The 15,333-nt window shown below is 60.3% G+C and overlaps 1 protein-coding gene and 1 pseudogene across 7 annotated transcripts in view; one reads left to right on the plus strand and one right to left on the minus strand.

The window, feature by feature from the left end:
* The window catches only part of PCSK7 (proprotein convertase subtilisin/kexin type 7), a 32,322-nt gene that overhangs the window by 14,377 nt on the left and 2,612 nt on the right, over window positions 1-15,333 (minus strand). For 3 of the 7 annotated variants that reach the window (XM_036257888.1, XM_036257889.1, XM_036257887.1), the window contains exons 3-12: window positions 14,815-15,294; window positions 12,731-12,865; window positions 12,007-12,172; window positions 10,804-10,894; window positions 9,922-9,979; window positions 8,110-8,248; window positions 5,692-5,792; window positions 2,937-3,104; window positions 2,382-2,489; window positions 1,845-1,947 (exon numbers count right to left, since the gene is read on the minus strand). In XM_036257888.1, coding sequence (XP_036113781.1) covers window positions 1,845-1,947; window positions 2,382-2,489; window positions 2,937-3,104; window positions 5,692-5,792; window positions 8,110-8,248; window positions 9,922-9,979; window positions 10,804-10,894; window positions 12,007-12,172; window positions 12,731-12,865; window positions 14,815-15,282 — 1,537 coding nt within the window. In that variant the 5' untranslated portion in view covers window positions 15,283-15,294. Of the gene's footprint in view, window positions 1-1,844; window positions 1,948-2,381; window positions 2,490-2,936; window positions 3,105-5,691; window positions 5,793-8,109; window positions 8,249-9,921; window positions 9,980-10,803; window positions 10,895-12,006; window positions 12,173-12,730; window positions 12,866-14,814; window positions 15,313-15,333 lie in introns of those variants that run through there. The other 4 variants (XM_036257890.1, XM_036257885.1, XM_036257892.1 and 1 more) reach the window with 4 other exon arrangements.
* Window positions 13,157-13,300, plus strand: LOC118629180 (annotated as a pseudogene).

The raw sequence follows: 15,333 nt of genomic DNA on the forward strand, positions 1-15,333 counted from the left end.
GGCCCAACCCCTGTCCCCGTAGCCTCCTGCCGAGGGAGAGAAATAAGAGTCTGTCTTGCCCGGAGCTGCACTGCCCACCAGCCACACTGGTGTTTCAGCCCAGCTGCAATGAAGTAAGGTGCAGGTCTGGGCACACCTCGAGTGTTTAACAGCCTCAGGGGCCAGTGGCACCGCACTGAGCAGAAGCAGCCATCACCGCACAGGCTCTGTGGGGCACCGTGCTCCAGTCTCCGTGGCGCTCCGCCCTCTTCCGCCTTAGCCATGCATGGACCCCTCCACCTTCCAGAGTCCCCTCCCCTTGCACTGGGCCACCCAGGTCCCGGAGGAGAAACGACAGCTTGGCTAGAGCGAAGAGGTTTCCTGACCATCTCAGGTCTGGGTTGCTCGACGCTCTACGCACCGGACGTACTTCCTTCACCTGCAAGGACACACACAAGCTTGTGCCTTCTGTTCTGTCTACTCAAGGTCACGCGAGTCCCAACAGAGGGGAAGACACCTTCGCTGAGCTCAGAAATGAGCCGAGTCCTGCTTAGGACCTCCAGACTGATGACAGACTCCATCAGCAAAACGTCCAGGGTCTCCCATTCCTGACTTCATCCTCTCTCCCAGCCTCCTCCAGCCTCCTCTGCCCAAGACAGTCTGTTCCTTCTGTGCCTCTGCCAGGTACTCCACGCTGGGGAAGTGTGCCAGGCACGCTGGGCAACAGCCCGTGAGTGGGAGGCAGGGAATGATGGCTAGAAAGGACCCCAGCCCTCTTCTAAGTCAACCCCTCATTAGACAGATGTGACTGTGGGTAACTGTTACCCAAATGGCAGGACGGTCCTGGGCTGGGTGGCAGAAGTTAAGAGGCACACTGTCTCCAAGACACCAGGGCTCCCAGGACTGAGCCGGGGGCTCCCGCTGACCTGCGTCCCTGGGATGCTCGGAGCTCCCCTGCCTTGGCCGACCTTTCTCAGACAGCACTGCTTTCAGGACAGCCCTGGTTACTCCCACCTGCGGGGCCGCTGGGCAAGCCCTGGGCGTGCTTAGGGAGGGGACAATGGGCTCTTCCCTGTGCCCTCTGACCGTCCGTCCTGAGCTCCCTCCCGGGCTGTCCCTGCTGTAACCTATCCAGCGAGGACGGGACATGACATGTTTCAATCTTCACAAAAATAGAGAATAGCTCTCAAAATTTCTCAAGGGAAAAAAAGGTCCCCCGAGGAGCTGGAGTGGGGAAGCCTCGGGCGGGAACTCGGGGAAAACGGAATTGTCTGGTCATCTCCTTTCCCTGTCCAGCTTCCCGCTTTTCCGGGAGGCGCCCGACCCCTGTGCTCAACAGCGCACCACCTCCGACCCACGGACTGCTGGCCCTGGTGAGGTGGAGGCGGTCAGACGGGCAACCACGGCGTGGGCAACACCCACGCTCTGCTCTGTGCACCCCGACAGGGCCCTGGGGCTGCGTCAGACGAGGTCGAGAACCAAGGAAGGGATCCCGACTCCTGTGCTCGTCCGAAGGCCACCGGGAGGGACAGGACTGTCCGGCAAGTTCTCAGCATGGAGTTCAAAGGAACGTCTTTCAGCTCGTGCCTCCTCTCCCCACGCCCGAGCCCACCCCTACCAGCCTCCCCATCACTGCTCAGCGGCTCCCTTGCACTGCAGTAACTCGGGAGAAAGGTCTTGTCTGAGCAGCCGGGGGCCAGCCAGCTCAGAAGCAGCAACATGTCCTAAAATGGTCATAGAAAACTCCACAGGTTTGGCTGAAGCTCAGCTCCGAAAGGAAGGAGGTAGAACCCAGGGAGGATGAGTCCCCATCACCCGCCCCAAATCTCAAGCCCATGATGAACCCCTTTCTGTGGACTACTTACCATTCCACAGCACCTCCAGGGAGCGGGGGGACAGTGGGATCGCCCTGTTCTCTTTTAACATGGGGCTGACGTAGGAGGCTAAGTAAGGGACAGAAGTCCAGACCTGTTGAAGGAAAGGGGGTGCAGGCACATGAACACCACTGAACTCTCGCTCTCATCGGCCTGCTCTTTGGGGCCCAGCTCTCTTCACCCTCCCTCCCCTCATCACCTTCTTTCACTCCCGAGACCCCTGCTGACACCACGGAGGGCTCCCCACGGCACCCCGTCCAGGAGCCAGAGGAAACGCTGTGCCGGGGTGGAGCCGAGGGCCCGAGCGCCCTGAGTCCCAAGGTGTGTCCAGGCCCCATCTATGCCCACAAATGGTCTGAAACTTCAGCTGAAGTGCTGAGCCTGCTCCCTCATTTGTAAGGGGGTCTCAGCTGGGAGGAGGGCAGACGATGAACGCACGTTCACTGGGCACAGCGTGCCAGGCAGGGTCAGGCACGGAGCCCGCCCTCGGCCCTGCACGCAGGCACCCGCCCTGCCAGCACTGCTCACCTTGGCCGCGTTCACGAGCCTCCAGGCGTTGAGCAGGCCGAATCCGTGCTGGTGGCTGTGGCTGAAGCCTGCCTCGTTGGTGGCCCAGTCTGCACGGCGATCCTCGTACTGAGAGGACAGAGGACAGATGACTCCAGAGCCATCTCAACAGCTCCACTCAGGCTTCCCCGCTGCCCCGCCGGCTGACCCAATCCAGACTCCCCGCCAAGGCCACCGGGCACGGAGTCCCCCAGGAAGGCTGGGACGAAAGGTCAAAGACGCACGATGTGCCAGCCTGAGGCCTGCTTCCAGGGAGGAGCAGGAGCCACAGGCTCAGGGGGAGCCCAGCCAGGGCTCCCCTTCGCAGGCGAAGGAGCAGCGTCACAACAGGTACAGGAGAGCTGAGGTCTCCGGTCTCGAGGGGCCCCCACCCGTTCTACACGCCTGCAACTCGGAGGGGCTTGGTCCCGACAACGGGAACGTTTAGCATCTGAAGCCCTGGACACCTGCAAGTCCTTGGAGCCAGAACTCTGGGGCAGGTTGGGCCAGGGCATTTGTCCCCTGGCAGCGCCTCACCTGGGTGGCCGTGAAGACGATGAGATGCTGGACGTCGCGCCACGTGAGGCAGGGCCGCGCCTGCAGCATCAGGGCGATCATGCCGGCGGCCAGGGGGGCTGCGGCCGAGGTCCCTGTGTGGCCCTCAGTGCAGCCTGTGCCCTTCTGCAGGTCCCAGTCAGTGGTCACCTGGGGTGGGAAGGAGCGGGAGGGCACGGGTTAGAGACTGCGTTCACAGGTGCGCGAGGGTGAGGGACAGGCTGGTCCCGAGAACATGCCTCGCGGGCGGACCCTCCTTCTGAGCGGAGTCTGTGGCCAGAGGGAGGCCCAGGGCAGGGCAGGACGAAGGAGCCCCGAACCTCTGGGCCTCACGAGGAATCTCTGGAGAGCTGTGGGAGGTGAGGGCACTACAGGAGTGACCACGAGGGTCCGCCGAGGAAGGGAGACCGAGGCCTGCGAGAGCCTGCAGAGGACAGCGCCCTAATTCCTGCTCCTCTAATCATCCATTCCCAAATAATCCTTCCCCGAGGAAGTGGGCCGGAGCTCCGGGCCCAGCTACAGCTGGGACAACGGCGCGGGCTCCACCCCAGGAAACCCAGCGAGGCCACTCAGTGGTAGGAGCTGCAGGGACATCAGTGTGAACGGGGCATGTCCTAGGCAGGACTGTCCCCTGGCCCAGCCTGTGGGCCATGTCAACACTGCCTGCCCTGGCCTGTGGCCACCGACAGGACGAGCTGCCTCGCTGCGCTGGGCCTGGGGCCTCAGCATGGTTTCCCTTCTCTACCGTGGCCCCGGGCAGGATGAGGGAGGGCGTGGGGAGGGCACAGCTGCCCCTGGGGGACAGATGACATCTGTCCGGCACTTTCTTTGTTAATCCTCACTTGAGGGTAGCTTCTCCATTGATTTTTATTTTTTAGAGAGTGGAAGGGAGGGAGAGAGGTGGAAAAAGAGAGAGAAACATCGATGGGAGAGAAACACATCAACTGGTTGCCTCTGGCATGCACCCTGGGGTTGGGGATCAACCCTGCAACCCAGGTACATGCCCTTGACCAGGAATCACACCCGAGAGGCTTCAGTTCCTGGGCCGGTGCTCTAACCACTGAGTGACACAGGCCAGAGCCGGCTGCAGTTCTTTATGCTGTCGTGGGCCCGGGGACCGGAGGGCTTAGCTGAGCCCCGCCGACTTCTCTGCGCGGCACTACGGTCTGCCCCACGGTTCCCTTGCGGCCTGTCTTCCCGGGCAGACACGGGGCCCTAACCCCGCGCAGCGGCCCTTCCTCACTGTGCTCACTGCTGCCCCCCAGCTGTCGGCAGCTGCCAGGAGCCGGGCTCCGCACTGACGCGGGCACTGCCAGAGGACCCTGCCAGCCGTCGACCGGGCGGAGGCCCGCAGTGCCAGGCGGCAGACTGATTGTTTCCTGTAAGGAAACAGCTCACAGTCTAGAGCTCAGCTGTGAGGTCCGGGAACTGGCCGCGGGGGCAGGAGCCCCGGGCGGCCAGTGGCGGGTGGTGGGTGGCATGTGCTTCCACACCCTCTGGAAGGCGGCTCCACCAGGCTGCTCACTGACCAGAAACTGGCCACAGGAGCATCCAAGGCAAATACATCCCAAAGATGGAAACTTGGCGAAACAAACTCTTTTCGCTTCTGGACAAGTTACAGCCCTGTGGAAGGTGGAGGTGGGGTAAGAAGGGAGTTGAGTTAGAAAGACAAAGCCACGCCCCTCAGAGCAGACGGACAGTTGTCTGGGGAGCCCTGCGACTCCTGGGTGGGGCTGGGATGAGCGGTTCGAGGGGGGTGCAGGGCGCGAAGAACACGGGATGCCCTGCTCTTGCTCCTTGCCGCTCTGCCCTGGCGAGGGTGGGAGTGGGGGGCCCTCTACCCCAGACCCCGCCTGCTGAGCAAAGCCTCTCTCGCTCTTTTATTTTAGTCCACTCCCTCTTCTCCCCAGGGCTCGGCGGGATGGGGGGGCAGGGGTCAACTGGCCCAGAGCCTTGGAACATTGTGTTAACCAGAAGTCATTTACGGGCAAAACAAAATTTCAGTTTTGGAAAGTGGATTTGGCCCAGCAGGAGACAAGGCAACCTAATTCCCAGCGGCCCCGGAGTGCCCTCCCAAGCCGGGCCACTGGGGGAATCCGATACACCTGGCTGCAGCCCAGCTCCTGCCTGGAGCCCGGCCCACTTGCTCCCATCATGGGCCGCAGGGCCGCAGGGCCCAGGGGCTCTGGGAGGAGGGCCCAGGGACCCCGCCTGAGGACGCGGGGGTGGAGCTGGGCCAGCCGGCCACAGGCACCAGACCCTGAATGCTCGCAAAGTTCCCACAGCCCAGCTCTCCGTGCCCTCCCCAGCCTCCCGTTTGCTACGGCCCGATTCTGGCTCCAAGGAAAGAGAGCTGGGGACTGACCGACACGTCCCTGCCTCCTGACTCTGCTCTCCCTGAGCACAGCCACTGGCTTTGCCCCGGCAGCGAGCGCGCAGACCTCACGGTCCTTACATAGGGCTGAAGAGCAACGCAATGACTTTTTTAAGCCCGTAAAAACCAGCCAAAGCCCAAATCCTGCCAAAGAAAGACATTTCAGAGAAATTCTCGAGTCGGCGTGATGCCCGGTAGCTCCTCTAACTGCGTGAACGTCTAAGGTGACAGTGTGGAGGTGAAGCCATCTAGCGATGCAGAGCCCCCCACCGCCCCCCCCCGCAGGTGGCAGCTCAGAGACACCAGGGCTGGGCAACAGGAGCCCGAGAGGCAGGGCAGGCAGGGGAGGGCCGAGGCACTTACAATGCTCCGGAGCATCTTGTCCCCCCCACTGAAGGTGACCGCCAGCATGGAGGCACACTCCTCTGCGTAGAAAGGCATCCGTCCCTCCTCATCCACGGCACCTGGGACAGGGCAGGACGCGGGAGCTGACACAGAAGCCTGACAGTACAGTTACCTTTGAGCTACCAGCTGGACGTGTGCTGAGTTTAAGAAAGGATTTCACACACCCCAAGGCACATACCCTCACACTCAGTTACACACACACAGAGATACAGGCCCCTCAGCACTGAGCCACACACACTCACACACACCAAGATACAGGCCCCTCAGCACTCAGTCACACACACGCGCGCGCACACACACACACACACACAGATACAGGCCCCTCACACTGAGTTGCACACACACACCGAGATACAGTCCCCTCAGCACTGAGCCACACACACTCACACACACCAAGATACAGTCCCCTCAGCACTCAGTCACACACACACACACACACACACACACAGATACAGTCCCCTCACACTGAGTTGCACACAAACACACACACAGAGATACACTCCCCTCACACTGAGTTGCACACACACACCAAGATACAGTCCCCTCAGCACTGAGCCACACACACTCACACACACCAAGATACAGGCCCCTCAGTACTGAGACACATACCCCCCGAGATACAGGCCCTGCAGCACTCAGTCACACACACACACACACAGTCCCCTCACACTGAGTTGTACACACACACAGTCCCCTCACACTGAGTTGCATACACACACACACACACACACAGTCCCCTCACACTGAGTTGCACACACACACACAGTCCCCTCACTCTGAGTTGCACACACACACACACAGGCCCCTCACACTGAGTTGCACACACACACAGTCCCCTCACACTGAGTTGTACACATACAGATACAGGCCCCTCACACTGAGTTGCACACACACACACACAGTCCCCTAACACTGAGTCGCACACACACAGATACAGGCCCCTCACACTGAGTTGCACACACACACACACAGTCCCCTCACACTGAGTTGCACACACACACCGAGATACAGTCCCCTCAGCACTGAGCCACACACACTCACACACACCAAGATACAGGCCCCTCAGCACTGACACCCCGCCCCGAGATACAGGCCCCGCAGCACTCAGTCACACACACACACACACACACACAGTCCCCTCACACTGAGTTGTACACACACACAGGCCCCTCACACTGAGTTGCACACACACACACACACACAGGCCCCTCACACTGAGTTGCACACACACACACACACAGATACAGGCCCCTCACACTGAGTTGCACACACACACACACACACACAGGCCCCTCACACTGAGTTGCACACACACACACACAGATACAGGCCCCTCACACTGAGTTGCACACACACACACACAGTCCCCTCACACTGAGTTGCACACACACACACACACACAGGCCCCTCACACTGAGTTGCACACACACACACACACACAGGCCCCTCACACTGAGTTGCACACACACACACACACACACACACACAGGTCCCGTCACACTGGACTTGCACACGACACACAACACAGATACAGCCCTCACACTGAGGTTGCACACACACAACACACAGTCCCCTAACACACGGAGTCCACACCACAACCACGATAACAGGCCCCTCTCAACTGAGTTGCAACACACACACCACAGTCCCCTCACAACTGAGTTGGCACACAACAGACCGAGATACAGTCCTCCTCAAGCACTGAGCCACACACACTCACACACACCAAAGAATACAAAGGCCACACCAGCACTGATCAGCAGCCGACCCTGAGATACAGGCCCAGCAGCACTCAGGTCACACCACACACACACACAACAGTCCCCTCACCTGAGTTACACACACACATGCCCCACACTGAGTTGCACACACACACACACACACACAGGCCCCTCACACTGAGTTGCACACACACACACACACACAGATACAGGCCCCTCACACTGAGTTGCACACACACACACACACACACACAGGCCCCTCACACTGAGTTGCACACACACACACACAGATACAGGCCCCTCACACTGAGTTGCACACACACACACACACACACACACAGGCCCCTCACACTGAGTTGCACACACACACACACACACACAGGCCCCTCACACTGAGTTGCACACACACACACACACACAGGCCCCTCACACTGAGTTGCACACACACACACACACACACACACAGTCCCCTCACACTGAGTTGCACACACACACACACACACACAGGCCCCTCACACTGAGTTGCACACACACACACACACACACACAGGCCCCTCACACTGAGTTGCACACACACACACACACACACACACACACACACACACACACAGATACAGGCCCCTCGCACTGAGCCGCGCAGGCTCGAGGTCACTACCGATGGTGACGGTGTAGATGGAGTTGGCGTAGCCGTCGTAGTTGCAGTTGTCGCCGTGCTGGCCCCCGTTGCCACTGGCCACCACAAAGATGCTCCCGAAGCCCTGGCGGCCGGCGATCACCCCGTGTTGCAAGGCGGCCTGAGGAGCAAAGATGCCCGGGAGTCGTGGGAAGCTCGGAGAAAGACCTCTCCCTTCCATACAACCGCCCCCACGGCCTGGCACGGGGAAGAGATTCGAGGGGGCACAGGCAGGGGAGGAAGAGATTCGAGGGGGCACAGGCAGGGGAGGAAGAGATTCGAGGGGGCACGGGCAGGGGAGGAAGAGATTCGAGGGGGCACAGGCAGGGGAGGAAGAGATTCGAGGGGGCACAGGCAAGGGAGGAAGAGATTCGAGGGGGCACGGGCAGCGGGGGAAGAGATTCGAGGGGGCACAGGCAGGGGAGGAAGAGATTCGAGGGGGCGCGGGCAGGGGGGGAAGAGATTCGAGGGGGCACAGGCAGGGGAGGAAGAGATTCGAGGGGCGCGGGCAGGGGGGGAAGAGATTCGAGGGGCACGGGCAGCGGGGGAAGAGATTCGAGGGGGCACAGGCAGGGGGAGGAAGAGATTCGAGGGGCACGGGCAGCGGGGGAAGAGATTTGAGGGGGCACGGGCAGGGGAGGAAGAGATTCGAGGGGGCACGGGCAGGGGGGGGAAGAGATTCGAGGGGGCACGGGCAGGGGAGGAAGAGATTCGAGGGGGCACGGGCAGCGGGGGAAGAGATTCGAGGGGGCACAGGCAGGGGAGGAAGAGATTCGAGGGGGCGCGGGCAGGGGGGGAAGAGATTCGAGGGGGCACAGGCAGGGGAGGAAGAGATTCGAGGGGGCGCGGGCAGGGGGGGAAGAGATTCGAGGGGGCACGGGCAGCGGGGGAAGAGATTCGAGGGGGCACAGGCAGGGGAGGAAGAGATTCGAGGGGGCACGGGCAGCGGGGGAAGAGATTCGAGGGGGCACGGGCAGGGGAGGAAGAGATTCGAGGGGGCACGGGCAGGGGAGGAAGAGATTCGAGGGGGCACGGGCAGGGGAGGAAGAGATTCGAGGGGGCACGGGCAGGGGAGGAAGAGATTCGAGGGGGCACAGGCGGGGGGGGGGAAGAGATTGGAGGGGGCACGGGCAGGGGGGGAAGAGATTCGAGGGGGCACAGGCAGGGGGGGAAGCACTGCGCACGGGCAGGGGGGGAAGAGATTCGAGGGGGCACAGGCAGGGGAGGAAGAGATTCGAGGGGGCACGGGCAGGGGAGGAAGAGATTCGAGGGGGCACGGGCAGGGGGGGAAGAGATTCGAGGGGACACGGGCAGGGGGGGAAGAGATTCGAGGGGGCACAGGCGGGGGGGGAAGAGATTGGAGGGGGCACGGGCAGGGGGGGAAGAGATTCGAGGGGGCACAGGCAGGGGGGGAAGCACTGCGCACGGGCAGGGGGGGAAGAGATTCGAGGGGCGCGGGCAGGGGAGGAAGAGATTCGAGGGGGCGCGGGCAGGGGGGGAAGAGAGTCGAGGGGGCGCGGGCAGGGGGGGAAGAGATTCGAGGGGGCGCGGGCAGGGGGGAAGCACTGCGCACAGGCGGGCTCTGCTCGTCAGAGGCGAGGCCCAGGGAGCCAGCCGCCAGGGAGCAAGGGAGGCCACCCCGAAGCAGTGCCCGTCTCTCGCAGGCCTGTGGCCCTGCCGCCCCGCCTCCCGTGAGGAGTGCTTCCGGACAGCAGGCGGCAGGCTAGCGGGCATGGGCCGGCTCCAGTGGGTGGCGAAGAGCTGCTCCGCGTCTCCCGAGCCCCGTGCAGTTACCTTTCCCAGCTGGTGAGGGCCATCCACGGTCTTGCCATCGTCGTCCGGGCCCCAGCTGCTGAGAGACACCCCGAGGAAGAGCCCAGCCAGGCGGTGGCACCCGCCCCGGCTCTCAGCTGGCCACCCGCTGCCTGGGGTCTCACTCTCCTCCCACGTTCCAGCCGGGACCCGTGATTAAAGGGCGGAAGGGTCAAAGGTCCAGCCCCCCCACTTGGAAGTGGAAGGTTTCCCAACGTAGGACTACTTTAACCTGCTCCTGAAAACCCTTCCTGAGGTCCCGGGCAGCAGCACACAGGACCGGGTGCGGACAGGGACAGGGGTTACCCTCTCCTGACCCACTGCTAGGCCTGACGGAGCAGCTCCCAGGCAGGAAGTGTTCCTTCTGTGCACTTTGGGGTCTGAGGGGTTCTCATTCCTCCTCTAAGAGGAAAGGCACACTGTGGAGGTCATGGGCTCAGGGGGTTACTGACCAGGGGGAAGAGGTGTCATCAGGGCCATGAGGGCGGCCCCGTTGCTCTTTAATCCCACTCCGGCCCCCTGTATAACCACAACCGGGCTGCAGGTGCATTTGTGTGTGCAGGGCAGAGGGCACTGGTGCTGGGCACTCAGCTTGGCGTGGGCAGAGAGGAATGCCCACTCTCTCCCAGAGGCCTTCTGAGTTTGTTAAACAGCTCGCACACTCTTCACGGGGCGACCTGATTACTGGGGTGACGTGAGGCTGAAGACTAAGGACCCAGTGTCTGGGGACCTGGAGAACTGAGGCCAAGGGGCTCCCAGGCTGAACCCACTGCTGAAACCTGCCCTGGTCAGCTCATCTTGCTGGAGAATTAGTCCAGGTGTCCGAGCCTCTCGCCCTCTCACCTGTCCCCGGCTCTGTCTCACCTGCAGCTGTAGATGTCGTTGACCTGATAGTGCTTGTTGAACGCCACGGCCTCCATGCTGTCCGTGAGGGGTCCATCTAGCAACCGGATGCCTGGCAGCAAAGACCACATCGGCTGCTCAGTAACGCTCACCCCCAGGTGCAGACTGGGCGCTGGGGCTACATGTGAAGATTTACTTCTCCCTCTAAGGAAGTGCTCTTGTGTGTTTCATACCAAGTGTACCTGTCCAGAAATATGTTTTACTATAATGCTAGACCTCAGACTTCAAGGATCATGGGGTCTGGGGGGGAGAGGCACAGGCTGGAGGGTAGGCAGCCAAGTTGCCCTTCTTATTTGCATCCTTGATCACGTAAACACGGGGTGGTGCTGGACACACAGAGGGCGCTCAACAAATGGCACTCATCACTGTCGACTACTCCCGCGGGTGCCTAAGTTCACCCTCTAAAGTGGGGGGGTCACATCCTGGTGACAACATGGAGACAAAGGGAGCTTTCAGAAGGGATTTGGGCCCTGAGGGCTCTGGCTCCCTCGTCACCTCATTTACAGAGAGGGCTGCTGCCCTCTGCTGGAGGGTAAGAGGAGTACAGCCAATTTATTCAGTCTGTGGGTTCCAAGCAACTAGGAGGAATTATGGGGAGAGCTTCCCCCTTCATTCTTTCCACCTTCTGCCTTGATGGACAAAGACTGAGAGGTGAAGGAGCCACGGACCAACCCCCAGTGGCGGCCAGGGCTTCTCAGACCTCTTCAAAGGATGGAGAGCAGTGACCGTCAGAGGGGCGGCGCTGCAGAACTGGGAGGCAGCTGCAGAGGGGCCTCCCTGAACACGTGGGATGGAGGAGGGGCAGAGGTGCTTGGTAGACGGAAAGTACAAGCACAGTGCAGACGAGGAGAGGAGACACCACTGCAATGAGCTCATCACTGACAGGCACAACCAAGATCAGAAAAGGGAAGGAGGCTGAGCGGGCGGGACCCGAGGCCTCTGTCCCACAGCAAGAGCACCCCACTTTTGTTTTGCACGGCAGGGCCGCTGCTAAGCTGCGCTGCACTGTGGTTCGTCCTGCGCGCATCTACTCTGAGCTCACCCTTTCCTACTCTAGGCTCACCCTTTCTCCTGGGTGCGCTGGGGGCAGGGTAAAGACCACAGGCTGGGAGGCTGGCGGGAGGAGCAGCCCTCACAGGAGACCTGCTGAGGCTGGCTGGATACCTGCTATGCGGCTCCCATAGGCCACACCCACCGCGCAGAAGCTGTTGTTGGGCACGGCCGCGATCTCGCCGGCGCACCGGGTGCCGTGGTGGTTGCCGTTCTCCTCATCCGGGTGGGGCATGGGGTCAGCATCATTGGAGTTGAGGTCGTAGCTGCCCTCAGGGCTCTGAAACATCGGGGTGTGACATGTGGTCATTCACTGGCTATAAGAGGCCAGGTCTTGGAGCTCAGGGGGAGAGGGGAACCGGGCCAGGGCAGCAGCCCATCCTCCCTGAGACTCAACCACGTGGTCAGTAAGCTATGAGGCAGGGCACTGGGCAAAACTGAGAAGAGGCACAATCTCAGAAACCTCTTCCTGTCCGTGTTGGGAATGTGTCCAGAAAACTGCCCCAGGACTTGGGAAGCTGGGATGAAGAGGTTAGGGCTCAGCCCGCGTAGAGGAGGGAGGGGGCTCAGAAGCTGCGTGGGAGGGAAGCTGCCCACGGGCCCACTCCTTGCGCAGGCGCGGGGCTGCCCCAGGGACCACTTAGTGTCACTGGGAGCCTGTTGCTGACGGTGGAGCCCTCCCTGTCTAACTGCCCGGCTGCAATGCTGGCTGGGGAAGGAGAACGGAGAACAACGTCCCAGCCCAGGCCCATTTGCTTTGCTCAAAGGCCTCCAAGAAAGGGGACGAGCCTGAGGCAACACACAGAAGGGTGGGAGGGGTCATCCCAGGGCCACTCACATAGTTGGGCGCAATGTCCTGGATGGTGTGCTCCACTCCATCATCCACCACCACCACGGTCACCCCTCGCCCCGTCACGTTGCGCTCCCACACACCTGTCACGTTGATGTCCCTGCCGGGGCTCCGCCGGTTGTTCTGCAGGAGAGACAGGGTCAGGGACACACAGCACAGACCAGAGACACAAGGTACAGCTGGCAGCCTCTTTCCACTCTTGGCCGGTTTGGCTCAGCGGTTAGAGCGCCAGCCAGCGAACCCAGAGTCGCGGGTTAGATTCCGGTCAAGGGCACATACCTCGGTCGCGGTTTGCCCTGGCCCTGGTCGGGGTCGTGCAGGCGGCAACCAATCGGTGTTTCTTTTTCTTTCCCCCTCCCACTCTATCTGAAGATAAATGGAAAAATATCCTTGGGTGAGGATTAAAAAAAAAGGACCCCCTGGCATTGGGCAAGGAGACACCTGATGGGCGGTGTTGCTCTTGTATCATCTAGGGGCCAAGCAGACGTACAGTCCTCAGCTCATCCTAGCTTGATGCCTCTATTGGGGCCAGAGCTGTTTCATGCCTGAGGCACATAACATTTTTTTTAAAAGCATTTCAGCCCAGCCGGAGTGGCTCAGTGGACTGAGCGTCGTCCCATGGACTGAGAGGTCCTGGTTTGATTCCCAGTCAGGGCACATGCCCGGGCCGCCGGCTCGATCCCCAGTAGGGGGCGTGCAGGAGGCAGTCGATCGATGTCTCTCTCTCACATCGACGTTGCTTTCTCTTCTTCTCTAAGAAATCAATAAAAACATTGGGAAAAAAGAGCCAGACAGAGGTTGTGGACCAACAGGTTTCCCAAGTCCTGGAATAGTTTTCTGGGCACATTTCTATAACGGTCTAGGTGGACACGGAGCCAAGGAGGGACAAGTGAGAGCTGTGCCCAACCTAGGCCTCCAGGAAAGCGTGACAGCATTCACAGGCAACCGCGATGAACTGGTGGCTAGGCGCACGGTTGGATAACACAATTACTATGCACGTGACGTATGGGATGTTGATATGATATTATATGACGTCACTAGTTAGTACTGTGAAGTGTTTATCGTGTGTCAGGCACACACATGTTAACTGATTTATCCTTACTACCTCTACAAGAGGCACTATTAGAATCTCCCACTTGCCCTGGCCGGTTTGGCTCAGCGGCTAGAGCGTCGGCCTGCGGTCCGGAGAGACCCGGGTTCGGTTCCCGCTAAGGGCACGTACTTCGGTTGCAGTTTGTCCCCAGCCCTGGTTGGTCGTGTGGGTGGCAGCCACTCGATGTGTCCCTTCACGTCGATGTTTCTCTCTCTCTCTCTCCCTTCCTCTCTCTCCCTCCCACTCTATCTGTACAAAAAATGGAAAAATATCCTCGGGTGAGGATTTAAAAAAAAAAAAAGAATCTCCCACTTAAAGAGAAGGAAACTGAGGCAGAGAGGTCACACGGCAGCAAGTGGCAGAGCTGGAACTGAGCCCCAGCACCCACACCCAAACCGCTACAGCCCACTGGCTCTCTAGAAGTGAGCACAGGGCAGGGCCCGAGGAAGGAGCAGGCCACTGAAGCCCATGGAAACGTCTCTGCAGGCAAACTGGAACGTAATACCATCAAGAGTCCACTGAAGAATTGGGTAGCCAGCCGGCGTGGCTCACTGAATTGAGTGTTGTCCCGCGGACTGAGAGGTCCTAGTTCGATTCCCGGACAGGGCACATGCCCGGGTTGCGGGCTTGATCCCCAGTTGGGACGCCTATAGGAGGCAGCAGATCGATGTTTCTCTCTCTCTCCCTCTTCCTCTCTCTCTTACAAAAATCAATGAAAACATACTTAAAAAAAGAACTGGATAACCCTGGCCAGGTGGATCAGTTGGTTAGAGTGTCATCTCAATATGCTCAAGTTGTGGGTTAGATCCCCAGTCAGGGCACATACAAGAATCAACCAATGGATGCGTAAATAAGTGAAGCAACAAATTGATGTTTCTCTCCCTCAAGTCAATAAATACAATTATTTAACTAATATTAAAAAAGGAACTGGATACCCAGAGCCCGCCCACCTGCAGCTGAGAGCTGCGGCCACACTCACCAGGTGCCACTGCTGTGGGTACTTGGGGTCATTGAAGTGGACGCTGCGCTTGGCTCGCTTCAGCAGCTTCTGTTCCGAGTGCCAGCGCACAGCGTCATGCCTCGCTAACACAGCCTCTGCCAGCTGCCGGATGGCTTCTACCTGCTGGTCCAGCCGGTGCCCAGCTGGCGGGACAAAGAGGTAGTGTCCCTGGAGCTCCCCGATGCGTCCAGCATTCACCAGTCCTGCTGCCTGGGCCAAGGCATCTGCCCTTCGTTCCAGAGTCTCTTCCTCTCCCTTGCATTCCAGGCTGTCCAGATGCACGGCCCAGCTTAGCCCCTCAGGGCTCTGGGCCTCGGGCCCGCCTGTCCCTGCCAGGCCCATGGCCCAGGGAGCCAGTAGGAAGAGCCCAGCTAATTCCAGCCAGAGGCAGGTGGGCAGGCCCAGGGGGGCATCCAAACGTGGCACTTTCTGCCTCCTCTTCTGCATCAGAGCAGTAGGCTGCAGACAGAGGAGGACACGAGAGATCAAAGGGCTGTC

This window comes from Molossus molossus, unplaced genomic scaffold (assembly GCF_014108415.1).
Source record: "Molossus molossus isolate mMolMol1 unplaced genomic scaffold, mMolMol1.p scaffold_m16_p_13, whole genome shotgun sequence".
Classification (NCBI taxonomy): domain Eukaryota; kingdom Metazoa; phylum Chordata; class Mammalia; order Chiroptera; family Molossidae; genus Molossus; species Molossus molossus.